Source organism: Malaya genurostris, chromosome 2, assembly GCF_030247185.1.
Source record: "Malaya genurostris strain Urasoe2022 chromosome 2, Malgen_1.1, whole genome shotgun sequence".
Lineage (NCBI taxonomy): Eukaryota > Metazoa > Arthropoda > Insecta > Diptera > Culicidae > Malaya > Malaya genurostris.
The window spans coordinates 111,979,441-111,997,490 of NC_080571.1; the positions used below are offsets into that span (position 1 = coordinate 111,979,441).

Here is an 18,050-nt window from a genome sequence, read left to right on the forward strand (position 1 = left end):
TGGATTTTAGGACGCAAAACGACAGTCTTGTGGCTTCGAAACATGAGTAGAAATTGTTTTTATAAACATTTCTTGATGTATATTTTGTTGTTCATTGGAGCAGTTGTTATCGTGGATTGCGAAATCCTACCGCTGCCTCAAATGGCTTGCCAGATCGTAATTTCCTTTTTAAATTATCGAATGTCTCAGTCTGCTTAAGTATTTGCATTCTCGTACCGTATAATACGTACCGTTGTAATCGAATTTCACATAGGTTTCTTTTTCAAACTCTGTACCTGATCGATGCTTACTGTTGGCAGCGGTTTTCCTGGCTGCGTTCATACTTGTGCTGCATCGATATAGATGCCATACATTACCTAACAAGCAGAAGAAAACATGGTTTATCACTTATGTTTCTACGATTTATGTTTTTGAAAACCGATGGCCGTAACACTATTCTAGACTGTATATAGAGTAAAGCAATTTCGATACTATTTCCAACGGTGCGAATAATGGTCCCTACAAATTATTCTGTCCTTTTTCTGCGGTCATTTGAATTTAATTCATTTCGGTTGGCAAGCTCTCAAAAACACCTAGATCCCAATCCAATTTATCTAACTAAAATAAAATTAAATATACTACAGTGCGACCCATATCTTCTGTATAAAACTGCAAATATAACAGAATGAGCTACAGCGATTCCAGTAAGCTATGCTGTTGCAATCAATATGAATTTAAAATAAATGGATGAAACGATATCGAGCGGCAAATTCACGTCTTTCTGCTTGAAACAACACAGCAATACTCAAGTGTATATGGTAATCAAATCATAGGACAAAAATCGTTTCATCACATCAAATATCAGTATTCGTTAATTTGATCAAAACCAAAACCACGCCGTCACCGGTGTGAATTCGTTAAACATATGACGAAGAGCGCAAATAGCATGTTGCCTTCCGAGGATTCAAACTAACATTCATCAACTACACCACGAATCACGTTTGTTGGAGTGGCCCCTTCTGGCTGAGAGCTATCCGGAGAATCGTTTCACACTCCAAGCATGCGCAACGAAACATCGCCACATGCCAGATGAACAAATCTCTCTGTACTGTACAATACCACACAGCATCCCATTTGGACCGAGAGCGAATCCTGCTGGCTGATAGCACAGCAAACCAACGGAGAACGCTCCACAACATCAACGGTGTGGTTCTCATCCAGTACAATTCTTGTATACTACCCAAACCAGTAGCAACCCTAAAGGAGTATCTCGAGTTTATCATTAAATCAACGTCTACAGGGATGTTGCTTTGAAGGATCCCGGACATTTTCTGTTTTTCAAGTGAAAAAGAGAGCCAACCTGATTCGCAAGTGAATGTGACAGTAATTGAATACATCGTGAACAGTTGTGATTAGGAATAATGAGCCAAATGGGTGAAAAAAGAACTTTTAATGTTTGTGTAATAAGGCGCACCGAAAAGCTTTCGCGAAAATCGACGCGATGAAATCTGACAGCTGTGAGATGCTGTGCAAACGCTGCAGAGAGAAGTGAGCACCGAACAGTGAATCCAGTTATCAAAACATATTTTTGCTATTCAGGCAGCTCCCACTGCGGACCAAAAAAAAAAAAGAATGCCAAAGGTAAATTTAACCCTCAAAGTCCTCGCCGCGTGTGTAGTGCTGTGGACCCTGATAGCGCTGTGTGATGCTAATCCGGATGCCAAAAGACTTTACGATGACCTGCTCAGCAACTACAATCGTTTGATACGCCCTGTAAGCAACAACACCGATACGGTTCTGGTAAAGTTAGGGCTGCGCTTATCTCAGCTGATCGATTTGGTGAGTAGGTGGAACGTTACATTGCGATATTGAATTTAGTTCTTTTTTCCGCAAGACTCTACTCAAAATAGTCCGCAAGATTCTACTCAAAATAGTCCTGATCGTAAATTCTTCATATCAATATCTCAACAGAAGCCGGTTCCTTTCTTTCAATGCGTTCGTCAATATGACAGTTCAACACAGGGACAATATTTTCCAGTGTGTTGGAAGCTTCTCAGAAACTATGGTATGGCGGTCCAGGACACTAAACCGAACATCGAAAAACTTCAAACCAATAGAAAGCCAGAAGATAGATAGAAAGCCAAATCTCGAAAAGAACAAAACGTAAAAAATAGATTACAGAATAAAATGACAAATAAAATTGATGTGTAAGGAATGTACTTCCAAGTTTACTCGCACTACGATTTTTCAAAGATGTCTACACTGATTTTCAAACATTTTGAAACAAATGTATACTATACAGCTCCTCATGTGAATTTATCTGACTTCGACTACACCGATTTTCGAATTCTGGTTCCAGTATCGAATCGTTTCTCAAAGCTCAATCTTTTTCTCAAGAAAGCCAAATCGACAAAGACAAAATTATGAACTGTAGCTTGATACGCTCAACTCTAGAGTATGCATCATTTTTACCTTCGAGACATTCAACGCCTTGAATCAATCCAACGCAAATTCGTCCGTTTTGAACTTCGTCGTCTTTCGTGGACCTTCCGAGCTACGAAGATCGTTGCAAGCTGATTGACCTAGATTTGCTCTCTGTTCGACGTGACGTCTGTAAGGTCATTTTTGTCACTGATTTCGTATAGACTGTTCAGATCTTCTACAATTGTTACACTTAGATAGTCATCGCCGTACTCTTCGTTTCCAACCATTTCTTAGAATACTCTCATCTAGAACTAACTACGGTTATTACGAACCTTTAATAATAGCTCCAATATATTTGACCTTCAACATTCTCGTAATGCTCTAAAAAAGCTGTTTCTCAGTTAGTAGGTTCTAGTAACTAGAATACTATATTTAGTATTAGTTTTCTCTCATTATTGTATAATTTCTAAGTTTTCTTTCATTATTGTATAATTTATTGTATAATTTGGAAGAAACTTAAATAATCGTAAACTCATTGTACCGTAAACCGATTGTCACACTTTTAAATTCAAATTCGATCCGATTTGCAGTTTCGCCATTACAGAGCAGTGAGTGATTAAAGTCTCAAATTGCCGCTTAGAACGACGGTCATTAAAATAATGAAATGAGAACTAAAACACCGAAGAATATTCATGCAAAAACACATGCGGTATGATAAAAAAACGGTATTATCTCACAGCACATTTTTTCATAAAGCTTATTTTATTCGGCTTCTTTGCACTTAAGCTTAACGCGGCTGTTATACAATATTAGGTATTTTTTTTTGTTGGATTTTCTCATTATTTTCTTCCTTAGAGGAGAGGCGCTTTCATTACTACCCTGCGAATGAGGGGGGATCAGTTGTTCGCTACTCACGCTCCCGTCCATTGATTCGGCATCACTGTTGTTGGCGGAATAATTGTCACTTTTTGTCCAGGCTTTAGGTCAGTTATTAACTGCAGCTGGTGTACCGTGTTCTATAGGGAATACTGATGGTTTCGTTGAGTAGGATGCATCAGCTTAGCAATTCTGTGTGTGTGTATGTGTCAAATAATCTCACTAGGTTTTCTCGGAGATGGCTGAACCGATTTTGACAAACTTAGATTCAAATGAAAGGTCTTCCAGTCCCATACGGACGACTTCCGGTTTCGGAGTTATAGGGTAAAGCGTGTTGAATATTGTACACCGTCACTTAAACCGGCGAAACAAAACACGTAAAAAATTTCTAAACTGGTCTCAAAACTACACAAATCATTAGTTATTATCAGTAGGCAACTAAACAAACCGATTCCGGCTATCCTGGTTCCCGGTATCCGGTTCCAGAAGCATCGGGAATAGTGGTCATATATACCAAAATGGTTCTCACTCACTTTTCTCAGCGATGGTTTAACCGATTTCAACAAATTTAGGTCTTCCCGTCCCATACGGAATTCCTGAATTTCATCCAGATTCGACTTCCGGTTCCGGAGTTATAGAGTAAAGTGTGTTCAATATTGTACACTATTACTTAAACTGGCGGAACAAAAACCGTAAAAAATGTTGTAAACTGGACTCAAAACCGTCATTCCCAATCTTAGGATCAAATGAAAGGTCTTATGTTCCTACCAAAAATTACTGCATATTTTCGGATACAACAAGCATTTAAATCGTCATTTAGAGTCCTATGCGAAATTGTATAAAATCTTCAAAATTTGAATAAAAACTAGTAGAGTTTGTACGTCATGTTAGTTGGTGGCCGTACGAACCGACTTCGATTATACCGGCTCTCGGGTTCCGGTGCTGGAAGTGCATATACAATAGTGAACCCACTTCGTTTTCTTAAGGATGACCTACGCGAGCAAAGCACTGTTTCATTATGTATTTTATACTAGTTAATGCACAAGCAATCCCTTGGTTTCTTTCAAAAATCGAAGAGAAAAAATTTGAATAGAATACCACAATATTTTACATGAGAAAGGCATCATTACACCACTAGGTGGATTGAAATAGGTTTTGTAGGGCTGGTTTGCTGTTATCCTTTGGTTCAGATTACTTCACATGGCCAGTTTATTACATGGCTTACCATAGTTCACAGCTTTTTGGCAATATTGACATGTGGCCATCTGATTGCCTCGGGTAACAAGTGATTTGCACGGCACCCTTGTATCTTGGCCGAAAATCACATGAGAAGGTATAACCTTCTTCAAGTGTATGCGTATCAATCGTACGCCATTTAGAATACCGGGGAAAAAGTTCTTCCACTTTTCTTTTTCGATAGAAAGAATTTCTCCATACTGGGACATAGTTTTTCGAATATAAGGATCACCGATGCTTGAGGGTAGCTCATGAAACCGCACTTCTTTATTCCACATATACCGGTATGTTGTACTTGATGTTTTCATGCTCCACATAGTGCACATTGTTATTGTCTTTAGCGAATTGAATTACATCCAACTCTTCATAAAACTGGATGTAAACAACAATATTTGTCTTGTTGCATTGAAGTAAACGCACACGTTGAATATCAAGATGCATTTGCTCCTCAAGCAAACCTTCAAGTTCTCGTATCGAAGGTCGAAGTTTGCACTGCCTGAAGTCAACAATAATTGTATTCTTTGGTAGTGGCGGTAGCTTTTGTTCATTTGGTTCACTCATTTCGAGATCGTTCTATTGTTCACTACACAATACTGTGCTTGGTTTCTTCCGTCTCGGACGTAAACGGTTTTGTTTTATCGACTGACTTGGGTGAGAGGTGAAAGCGAACTGGAAGGTTTATTTTTTCGATTGCTTACCCGACCTATTCGACGAATTTGACTTAAATTGAAATAACGTGATTTTCGATTTATTTACGAAATTTTTATTCATGCGTATGCATAACAAACCAACATGCTTCAGTGAATTGAATATTATGAAATGTACATTACGTTTTTTTTGGTTTCATAGAATTTGGTCAAGATCGTGTGTATTGAAGAATTCTCTGGAAGAAAGTATTTAGTATATAAACACTTGACTGATGACTTTTGAGCGCAGTATGTGCTAGTAATACTATACTCAGCAAATTGACACACTGTGATAATGTATGTAGATGTTCTTGTCCATCTTGAGTTTCCTTTCTGTGGTCCATATTCGTGGTATCATATTTAATTAATGGAATCATTGTGATGAACTATGAGGAAGTTCTAATTCATCCAAAAACTGCCTGAAGTATATGCCTTAAGATCTTCCAGGGTAACCAAGTGAACTAACAAGACCTCTGTACAAGGTCCATGCTCATGACACCACTACTATAACTACTATATTATTTGCATTAACGAACTTATTATTCACGATCTATTCTCGTGATACCACTTACAATTAAGAGGCTTATTGTAGATGCTCTAGGTCACTCAAAAACTACCTGAAGGTCAAGTTTCAAGATCTACCAGAATAATGAAGAGCATTAACTCCATACTCCCGGTGACTATGAGCAGCATTGAAAAGTTACACATAAGCTGGGGATTGCTCGTTCAGATCTTAAGACCTGTTTTAACTGAAGCTCTTGGACTATTGAGAACATACCGGGAATGGCTATAAATAGACAAACAACTAATGTATAGCTCTAAAAATATAAACAGCTAACATTAAACAGACATTAGCCGTTATATTCCTTGCTTTGACATAGTGTAGTCCCTAAGAACAATATTCCAAGTAGTTCTTGTAATTTTGAATATCTTTTATGGATTTCTATAGCCACAGTGTATCTACTTATCAAATCTGTTTCTACATTCACTCATCAAATCCTCTCCGAAAACACTAATATAGTAGGGTTTTCAAATAATATTATTGAAAGTCGTAATCGGGGATTTCGAAACGACCTCCAACATCGTTTTCTAATATCTACTCATCTACTTCGTTCTGAAGAGACCCATATTGTAAGCGTTTTCGAAGAACATTGTTAAACCTGAAGTCGCATTATTGGATATGTTTCAGGGCATCTGCTCATCAAATCCTTTCCGAAAAGACCCATGTTGTAAGTGTGTTCAAGAAATGTCGGATGTCGTCATCTTGTATTTTGAAGTGAATTCAAACATCGTGATCGTCTAATCTGCTTCTGAAATAAATAATATACATATTGTAAGGGTTTTTTTTACTTTGAATTAACCGGCAGTCGCCATTTTGGATTTCAGATCCAATACACTACCAATGCATGTGGATATACTTACAATGAATCAGAATTTGTCTATTACTGCTTTATTGTAGTTACAGAAGGGCAAAATGGTTTGAGCGGATCCGTAAGCAGAGTCATTTATTCGCATTACAAGGGCTTTAACAATCGGGTCTCCTTCCAACAGTAACTTTCTTATATAGAACGAATTTGCACTCATCTTGACAAATGATTCTTGAACCGAGGCCCTGAGGGCCGAGTATCATATACCATTCGTAACGGTTCGTCGAGATCGCAACATAACTGTGTGTTTGAGTGTGGCAAAAAATATGCACTTGATTTTCACGAATCAATTTTTACTAACTTTATATAAAAGTTTTTACTATCCCATAAAATGCTATTGAATTTTATTATGACATGACTTCCGGTTCCGGAGCTACGGGGGTACACAAAACATTCAATTTCATTAGTTATTTTCACCATTCTCATATAGAAAAGCATAATGAAAAGCGACTTTTGAACCGAGCCCCGGAGGCCCGAGTGTCATATACCATGTACGTGTGTATGTGTGTGTGTGTGTGTGTGTGTGAGAGAGAGAGAGAGAGAGAGAGAGAGAGAGAGAGAATATGCACTCACTTTTCTCCGAGATGGCTGGACCGATTATCACAAACTTAGACTCAAGGTACTATTGGCCCATATAAAATTCCAATTCCAGAATTACATGGTGAAAAGTGGAAGAATAGATATTTGGATGGTTTCCCTTCATAAAAAAGATGTAAAGATATAAAGATTGTTCAAAAATAGTAAATTATTTCATTTAGTTGAAGACCATACAAACTCACATCGGATACACCGAGTTCCAAGATCTTGTGGTCCCATACAAAATTCTTGAATATCATTTGAAACCGACTTCCGGTTTCGGAATTATGGGGTAAAATGTGCAGAAAATTGTGGAAATAAGTGCACCAACTGTTCTCAAAGATGGCTGAACCGATTTCCACAAACTTGACTTCCGGTTTCAAAGTTACGGGGTAATAAGTGCAAAAAAAATCAAAATACGTTTGCTGAATTTTCTCAGAGATTGCTTGACCGCTATTCACAAACTTAGATTCCAATGAATGGCCTTATGGTCCTTCACAAAACTCCTGAATTTCATCTGGATCCGACTTCCGGTTCCGGAATTATAGGGTAAAGTGAGTAAAAACTTTTATACCATCACCTAACAGTTCGGCTGAAAAGTTCGTATCGTTTAATAGAAACACACATTTTTTGCCGAAATTCATTTTTATTATTCAACATAATTGCCATCAGAGGCGATACAGCGATTATAGCGATCTTCCAACTTTTCGATACCATTTTTGTAGTACGATTTGTCCTTTGCCTCAAAATAGGCCTCAGTTTCAGCGTTTACCTCTTCATTGCTTCTAAATTTTTTACCAGCGAGCATTCTATTGAGGTCTGAGAACAGGAAAAAGTCACTTGGGGCCAAATCTGGAGAATACGGTGGATGAGGGAGCAATTCGAAGCCCAATTAGTTCAATTTCAGCATGGTTTTCATCGACTTGTGACACGGTGCATTGTCTTGATGAAACAAAACTTTTTTCTTCTTCAAATGAGGCCGTTTTTTTTTTAAATTTCGTCCTTCAAACGCTCTAATAACGCTATATAATAGTCACTGTTGATGGTTTTTCCCTTTTCAAGGTAGTCGATGAAAATTATACCATGCGAATCTCAAAATACAGACGCCATAACCTTACCGGCCGATTGTTGAGTCTTTCCACGCTTTGGGTTCGGTTCATCGCGTGCAGTCCACTCAGCTGACTGTCGATTGGACTCCGGAGTGAAGTGATGGAGCCATGTTTCGTCCATTGTTATATATCGACGAAAAAAATCGGTTTTATTTCGATATAACAGCTCCAAACACTGCTCAGAATCATCAATTCGTTGTTGTTTTTGATCGATTGTGAGCTCACGCGGCACCCATTTTGCACAAAGCTTTCTCATATCCAAATATTCGTGAATAATATGTCCAACACGTTCCTTTGATATCTCTAGGGTGTGAGCTATCTCGATCAACTTCACTTTACGGTCATTGAAAATCATGTTGTGGTTTTTTTTCACGTTTTCATCGGTAACAGCCTCTTTTGGACGTCCACTGCGTTCATCGTCTTCGGTGCTCATATGACCAGTACGAAATTTTGCAAACCACTTACGAATTGTTGCTTCGCCCAGTGCAGAGTCTGGATAACACTCATCAAGCCATTTTTTGGTATCGGCGGCACTTTTTTTCATCAAAAAGTAGTGTTTCATCAACACACGAAATTCCTTTTTTTCCAATTTTTTCACAATAACAAAAGTAGCTTCACTCAAAATGCAATATCTCACAAACTAATAATCAGACAGCTGTCAAATTTATACACGTATCTATTGAAGGTTGGTACTAACTGAAAATGGTATGGATTAAATTCTAGTGGGGCCCTCTCATAGAAACGATAAGAACTTTTCAACCGATCTGTTAGAGGAGCAAAACATGAAACGAAAAAAATTCTAATTTGACCTCAAAACTACTCTATTCGATAGTCACTATCAGTAGGCGGTCAAACAAACTGATTTCGGCTATCCTGGCTCCTAGTTTCCAATTCCGGAGGCACAGGAAATAATAGTCATTAGGGTGGGACAAGGTTGTATGGGAAAAAGATGAAAATGTTTATTTTCTCGCTCCACCAAACTTTTCGTTTTCCTTTTGGGTCCCTAAAGCACCATGCAAAATTTCAGCCCGATCGGAGAAACTATATTTTCGCGCCCACGGTTTAAAGTTTGTATGGGATTTAGTATGGAGAAATTCACTTTTAACAAAAAAATCGGCTGGAGATTAACCTATAAACCCTAAAAATCAGCGCATATGATGTTTTCGTAGAAAATTTAACGAGGAAGAAAACTTTAGAAGATCGCAAAACAATTCGACATTTGTAGAAAAAGTTATTAAAGAAAAACCGACACATGGTCTGAACAATGGCTCATTCCTTAATATATCTAGCACCACTGTTGCTAGTGAAAGTAAAATGACGTGACTTCCCTTTAATGTGCTATAACGGTTGATCCGTTTTGTTTGATATCTTGACGATAGTTACTCAGCAAAATCCTCATACTCAGCTGAGAAACTTTTGTGAAGACATCAAACAACTAAAATCAATCGTTATAGCATAATCAAAGAAAGCACAATCATATTACCACCACTAGCAGCAGTGGTGCTAGATATATTAAGGAGTGAGCCATTGTTCGGACCTTGAGTCGGTTTTCCTTTAATAACTTTTTCTACAAATGTCGTATTGTTTTGCTGTCTTGTAAAGTTTTCTTCCTAGATAAATTTTCTACGAAAATAACACATGGACTGATTTTTAGAGTTCATAAGTTGATCTCCAGCCGATTTTTCTGTTAAAAGTGAATTTCTCCATACTAAATCCCATACAAACTTTAAACCGTGGGCGCGAAAATATAGTTTCTCCGATCGAGCTAAAATTTTGCATGATGCTTATGGGACCCAAAAGGAACACGAAAAGTTTGGTGGAGCTGATATCAATTTTTTGTCCCACCCTAATAGTCATATTTTCTCAAATGGATATCACTCACTTTTTTCAGCGATGGTTTGACTGATTTTCACAAACTTATGTTTTAATGGAATGTCCTGTGGTCTTGTACTGAATTCCTAAATTTCATCCGGATCCGACAGCACTTGAAGAGGTGAAACAGAAAACGTAAAAAAATTCTATATCGGCCTCAAAATACTCCAACCGCTAGTCATTATCAGTAAACGGTCAACTAAACCAATTGCGGTTATTCTTTCAAGAATCGAAGAAAATCGTTTTTAAGAATAGCATAGTATTATATAAAATAGTATGTTTGATATGAGAAAGGCATCATTACACAACTAGGTTGATTAAAACAGGATTTTTCCATAAAAATGATCAAGTATTTAAAAGTGATGGAAAATATTTTTGTTCCAAGGACCTCGTTTCCAACACATGGCCACGTTTCATTTACATCGGAAATTTGAAGCTTGCGCATCCAGACAAAAATATCCAACACAATACAGATTCAGTAGAAAAAAATACTTCCGTTTTATCAAAAACATCATCCTTGATTACGCTTTAACTCCGACGTAATGGTGTGAAACCCAACATAAAACGGTAATTAACTTCTAGAAACACACATTAGCGAAAACTTAATAGGATGCATTTCAGTGAATCCGAGTGTGGGCCGCTCCTTGCTTTAACTGTTAAAATAAACAACATACTAAAGCGAGCACTAGGTCCCGTTTTCTTCCATTCGATGAAAGTAGATTCAAAAATGAAAATAGTTAAGCCCCACTTTCATCCATTCTTGTTTTTTAAACAGATTATGTTTTTCACAGTCTTTCAGAAACAGAAACCCATTTGGCCGATTTCCATCAGTTGCTCAAGCGGCACCGTGCCACTCCTTCAACTGTTCTATCCACATATATTTGAGACCAAGTATGAATACACGTACTGGAATAGCCGATTTCACTCAATGGCAGAATGCATTCCTAGATGAAAAGATCCCGCATGGAGAGAATCGGGAAGGATCTGGCTCCGAGTTCCTTTTTTTCACCAGCACGAACCTTCCTTCATACCATCCGGTGAACCATTCGCAGATGCGATTTAACGGTACGGTCCAAGAGACGGCACGTTCTCCACTCTATACACTCATGTGCCATTTTCATGCCAGCAATCCGGAAAAGAACCATACCAGCAGTCGTCAACCAAATGGTATGAAGATATTATCGTTATTTAAATACCATGATCCGGTAATGGGAACAGCGAACCAGATTTGAATTTAATTCAAAACTGTCTTGCTGGTTACATGATAAGATCAGGCACAACTTATGCTGCTGTGATAGACAGCCACTTTAGACTATACTCTGACGAGGATGTAAATATAACTCAATATGATGGATTTTATCCGGCATCTAGCGTTATCACAGAACAAATTAAATATCTCCATTCGATTTGATATTGCCTTTTCCAAGTTTACTCGAGGCTACATTTCCTCTATCGTAGGTCAGACTTACAAGGAACAATGCTTCAGTTATCGATGATTCGTGTATAAATTATTCCCCATCGGAAAGCTGTTGTTTCACTTAAACATTGTGGTTATTACTTAATGTTCACTGATATCATCGATCGAATCCGAAAACTCCCATCATAATTGCAGGAGTTGAATATCAAATACAAAGCAAACCAATACATAATCAACTTCAATATCTGCAATTACGTTGCTTGGAAGTGCGATATTTTCGCATTGTGTCACACAAATGAAAAGCAAGAGTTATTGTTATTGTTTCTAAAATCCACTAAACCAAACCTCATTTTAAGTTATATACTGCGTCTTTTATCGATATAAATAAAGATGATTATTTTTTGTATTTCCAGAATCTCAAGGACCAAATTTTGACCACCAACATTTGGTTGGAGCACGTGAGTATACAAATTCATTTAATTTTTATATGGTTAGAAAAATACGAATCCACATTCTTAGAGGTAATCGACGTACTAACAAAGAGTATATTGGTCTCCTACAAAACTCTAGCAACTACTGTTCCGATAAATTCGAAAAATGACCTGACAATTTCTGCAACTTGTGTGTGAACATAGAGTATCGAGTATCGTTATTCGTTTTTCTTTTCGTATTCTAACATCTACTCGCATGCCAACGCCGGATGCGCGCTTCATAGTCATAGTCATTCACCAACGACGGAAGCTGTTGATATATTTTCACGTCAATGTGTCTTTTTTCACTTACAGGAGTGGCAAGATCATAAATTCAAATGGGACCCGGCAGAATACGGCGGCGTAACAGAGCTGTACGTGCCATCCGAACATATCTGGCTGCCGGATATCGTACTGTACAACAAGTAAGTATCATGTTCGGTACGTTTAAATTTTCGCTGCTTGTTAATTCCCGTTTTTCAATCACAATTGTATGATGGGAAACTTCCTTCTTCCTTCTTCCTTCTTCCTTCTTCCTTCTTCCTTCTTCCTTCTTCCTTCTTCCTTCTTCCTTCTTCCTTCTTCCTTCTTCCTTCTTCCTTCTTCCTTCTTCCTTCTTCCTTCTTCCTTCTTCCTTCTTCCTTCTTCCTTCTTCCTTCTTCCTTCTTCCTTCTTCCTTCTTCCTTCTTCCTTCTTCCTTCTTCCTTCTTCCTTCTTCCTTCTTCCTTCTTCCTTCTTCCTTCTTCCTTCTTCCTTCTTCCTTCTTCCTTCTTCCTTCTTCCTTCTTCCTTCTTCCTTCTTCCTTCTTCCTTCTTCCTTCTTCCTTCTTCCTTCTTCCTTCTTCCTTCTTCCTTCTTCCTTCTTCCTTCTTCCTTCTTCCTTCTTCCTTCTTCCTTCTTCCTTCTTCCTTCTTCCTTCTTCCTTCTTCCTTCTTCCTTCTTCCTTCTTCCTTCTTCCTTCTTCCTTCTTCCTTCTTCCTTCTTCCTTCTTCCTTCTTCCTTCTTCCTTCTTCCTTCTTCCTTCTTCCTTCTTCCTTCTTCCTTCTTCCTTCTTCCTTCTTCCTTCTTCCTTCTTCCTTCTTCCTTCTTCCTTCTTCCTTCTTCCTTCTACCTTCTTCTTTTGTACCTGTAGGTGACTCAAATCTCAATATAAAAGATATGTCTGATTCGGAGAACAATCATTCTCCAGTTTTCCTTTTGTTAGTGAAGTTATGCATGCATTTTCCGCATGCAATATCGGATCTTCTTTCATAAGTAAATACTTAATATCATAGTATTGAATATTTTTATATTCTATCGAATCGTCCGCATGAATTTCCAGTTTGAATACTTTTTAGTATAATTTCTTTCACACTGTATTCTATTGCCATTTGATCATTTTTACCTTTTTTATATATATAAAAAATAGGTATAGAATTCGCTAACTTTAGAAAAATTTTCCGAGGCCCGGAGGGCCGAATGTCATATACCAATCGATTCAGCTCGACGAACTGAGCAAATGTCCGTGTGTGTATGTATGTGTGTGTATGTGTGTGTGTGTCTGTATGTGTGTTGTCAACTAAGAGGTCGAGGTCTCAGAGATGGCTAGATCGATTTTGATCAAACTGGTCGCAAATGAAAGGTCTCCCCGTCACCCAGAACGCTGTTGAATGGTTTTGAGATCGGATGTTTACTTTTTGAGTTATACGAAGATTAATGTCAAAATTTTCAGTTTTTTGACAGCATCTGTTACATTTGACCTTGAAAACAGAATATATTTTCAGACTTAGATGCCGCACGGTAATACCTATCCAACAAGCCTTAGATTGGTAAAATCCGTCCATTTTTAACGGAGATATCGAAATTTTTGTGTAAGCGACTTTTTCCCCTATTCCAGCAGTAACATAGAAGTTTTGAGCGCTGTCTGGCAAAGAAATGCTTGGGAGCAACATAAAACACGATTTTTTATACTGTTACATACAATTGTTTCTAAGTACCCAAAAGACTGTGTACAGCATGATATTTTGCATCGGGCCGATTTTACCACGGTTCGTTTTTGGCAACATAATCATACGAATATGCCATATGTAAACCAGATAATGGCAGAATTTTCGAGTTGAAAGCAATTCCATAATTATATTGATTTAAACTACTTACAGCAATAAATGCTGGAAGAACATAACAGCCATATACCATTCGAATCAGTTCGTCGAGATCAGCAAATGCGTGTGACAAATAATTTCACTCAACTTTTTTCGGTTTTCTCCCAAACAAGGTTCCTGAATTATGTTTGGTTTCGACCTCTGGTTCCGGAACTACAGGATGATATGTGAAACGGAATTAAAACTGTGTAACTCATTTTTATCGTAGATGGCTGAACCGATCTAAGATTCAAATGAAATCTAAGAATCATCTAAGATTCGAATGAAAAGTTTTAAGATTCTATAAAACAATTTGTTTATCAGTCAGATCCAACTTCCGGTTTCGGAGATACAGGGTACTATTTCACATACATTAATCAGGTTTATCGGGTTAGCAGATTTGGATAGTCGATAACCAAATAAATTTATTTCATTTTTGTTGTATTCAGTTTTCGTTTCGGAAGGCACCCAAAAATTTAGTTTGGACTACGATTCCTCGAAGATGTCTACATTGATTTTCAAACATTTTGAAACAAATGTAAACTATACAGCTACTCAGGAGAATTTGTCTGACTTCGGCTACACCGATTTTCGAATTCCGGTTCCAGTATCGAATCGTTTGTCAAAGCTCAATCGTTTTCTCAAAAAAGCCAAATCGAATTTCAGAAACAAAAGTTCAAATTAAAATAAATCTAATTTTATCCAATTCTGACTTCCAATCCTGGAAGTGTAGGATAATGAATTTTTAAAATTCAAAGCGATATAGAAGATGACAATCCCGAAAAGCTTTAAAGTTGGACTCAAAAATATTGCAATTTATTCGTCATATGGCCATACGAATCGGTTTGGGTTATGCTGGTTCCTGAATACCGGCTCTGGAAGTACCTTAAACTCTAAAGTGGAAATTACTGCGACATATCATGGAATGTTTAATCGATTGTTACACACCTTTAGATTCAAATTCGATCCGATTTGCAGTTTCGACATTACAGAGTTTACGGACATTACGGACATTAGAATAATGTCATGAAAACTGAAACACCGAAGAATATTCATGCAAAAAACACATGCGGATTGATAAACAAAGGTATCATCTCACTGCTAGGTGGATTAAGTACGTTTTCTTAAATATTACTTGGGAAGGGGCAAAACCAAGCAATTCTTTTAGTTCATTTTTGACTTCATCAGTGCTTTGGTCATTTGATAAGCCATTCATGACGGTTTTCAATGGTCTATTGGATTTTATATCATGTGAATAAAATTTATGAAGTTGCAGGACAAATATCGAAATAGACGTTCGTGATCTCCCAATCCATACAAAAATTAGCCGTCGTGATAAAAATCTTAGAATTATGAGGAATTTTCCCTTTCCGATTATTTTGCCCACAACTCCGCTGAACAGGTTTTACATTTAGGTCCCCTTTTATATAAAATTCAGATCGATATCCTGTGAGTTATTACAAAAACGATTTTAAAGAAATTTGTTTGTTCGCATTGGAATGATATATGTTATTATTATTATAATTTTTTTTAATTGATCAGTATCTAAAGTTAAAACATATTGAAAAACCATTTTTAATCCACCTAGTGGTGTAATTCTGCCTTTCTCATATTACCTATTTTTTCGAAAACATCACTAGAAGATATTGTCAAGATTTTTTTCAAACTTGAATAAAATCAAAAACTTTCTCTGGTATAAACTAACGTCGCCTTTTCAATGTATAAACAGTTATATCAAGTTAATATAGATTTTAATGCGACAACCCTGCACGTTCCACAAAATTGAACTAAGCACGCTGTGTGCTAGGCTGTGACGTTTTCTTCTTCCTTACCGATGCGTACCAAGTTTGCATCATTTTTATGACAGTTTGAAATTGCCCTATAATTGATACTCATTACCCGATGATTTCGGAATCGGAATTCGGGTCTGGATAAACTACACAGTATCTTTTAAAACACTGAGAGCTTTAATTTGAATCATGATTTGTGAAAATCGATTTATCCGTTGCTGGGGAATCGAAGTGAGTTCCGGTTTTGCAACTTTCCTTCACTATTTCGTTGCTTCCGGAAGCAGAAGCGGGGGACTAGTTGTCCCAAAGTAGACTTGTATATCAACTTACTAACAAGATCTGCCAACAAGATAAATTTAGCAGTAGGTTGTATAAAAATGTGCACCTCGTTTCGCCATCGCTTGTGAAAGTTTTCACTAATCGCTCTATAATACCGGAACCGGAAGTCGGATCTGGATCAACTTTTTGAGGACTTTTTAAAGAATTTTAAAACATTTTATGTTTATTTATATTTTTATCTCATGGATTTGGACATATCGTTTTGCAATTCCGGAATCGGAAGTCGGATAAAGATAAAATTCAATAGCGGTCTATGGTACCAGACGGTTTTTCGTTTGAATCTAAGTTTGTGAAGCCATCTCTGAAAAAAGTAAGTGATAATTTTGTTCATTTTTTCGGTGCATATCACCCTGTAATTCCAGAACCGGAGGTCGGATCGGGATAAAATTCAAAAGCGATCTATGGGACCGTAAGATCTTTAATTTGAATCTTAGTTTGTGAAAATCGGTTCAGCCATCTCTGAGAAAATCGAGTGACATTATTTGTCGCATACACACATACATACATACATACACACACATACACACAGACATTTTCTCAGTTCGTCGAGCTGAGTCGAATGGTATATGACATATATGACGGTCCTCCGTGCCTCGGTTCAAAAGTCGGTTTTCACAGTGATTGTATAATCTTTCTATATGCAAAGGATAAAATTGACTGAATGAAATTTCTGATTAGATTAAGCCAACAAAATTGCGAAGGTAAAGTGAAGAAATCCTAAAATCATAGGGAAGAATGGAGATAAAAGGTATTCTTTCTGCAATTTTTACTCTTTTTAGACAAAGGGTAAGTACCGTGCTAAGAAATCTATATAAAACAAGAACGTGTTAATTACGAAATCCATGCAAATTTAAAAAACGTGTGGAAAATCGGACGAAATAATTCTAAGAATTGTAGATTTGATTATTTGGTTGTTTTGTTTTGTCAAAATGTAACTGTTATTTCACATTAAAAACTAAAATTTAAAAAACGACGTTAAGTTAGGTTCTAGTCATCCTTGATAAAGCAAATTATATGACGAATTAAAACTAGAATACGACAATACCTTGGTACAAATCAGAACGTATGAGTAGTGAAATGTTGTTTGTGAATTCCGTTGCAAAACGTCGTCACTATTTATGATATGACCAGCAATGTAGTTAAAGAACTGTGTGAGTGCGTTTAACCTATTTCAAGCCCCACTGTATGTCAAAGGTTTACAGAAAGAATATGTTTCCATGTGTTTTGTTTATACATGCAAATAACTTTAGTCCAGGTCTCAGGGAGGTGTTGACTCAATCGAATTCCGATGACCCATTTCGTATACAGAGCTAATCGTGTTCCGTTCAATCGACCAGCTCCGCCTGAATGAAATGTTTGTATCAAATGGATTCAAACATTACAGAAAGAATTTCGATCTCTTGCAATTGGCAAGCAATCGACGCGTATATAATTTATGTTCTTCAGTTTTGTATGAATAATCTGCATAATAATATGAATTTTCTGAACTTACCAATACTCGAGTTTGCATTCAATGTTTCATTTCTTACCGCATCGAAACCTTCCAAACCTTCAGAACCAACCAACTACACTCTTGAAACATAGTGTGATATTGCACACTTCTGATTATTTTTTCTTTAGACGCTCCTGCAAAGCAAAGCAAAGCCTTGGTATTCACAGTTCGCTTTCACATCTCATCCAAGTCAGCCGATAAAACAAAACCACTTACGTTCGAGACAGAAGAAACGAAG

General features: G+C 37.2%; 1 protein-coding gene across 1 annotated transcript in view; it reads left to right on the forward strand.

The window, feature by feature from the left end:
- Positions 1 to 1,127: 1,127 nt before the first annotated feature.
- LOC131427962 (acetylcholine receptor subunit alpha-like 2) overlaps positions 1,128 to 18,050 on the forward strand; it is a 69,211-nt gene continuing 52,288 nt past the window's right edge. Inside the window, exons 1-3 of the mRNA XM_058591567.1 lie at positions 1,128 to 1,818; positions 12,016 to 12,060; positions 12,388 to 12,497. Of these exons, the coding sequence (XP_058447550.1) occupies positions 1,612 to 1,818; positions 12,016 to 12,060; positions 12,388 to 12,497 (362 nt within the window). The 5' untranslated portion in view covers positions 1,128 to 1,611. The remainder of the gene's footprint in view (positions 1,819 to 12,015; positions 12,061 to 12,387; positions 12,498 to 18,050) is intronic.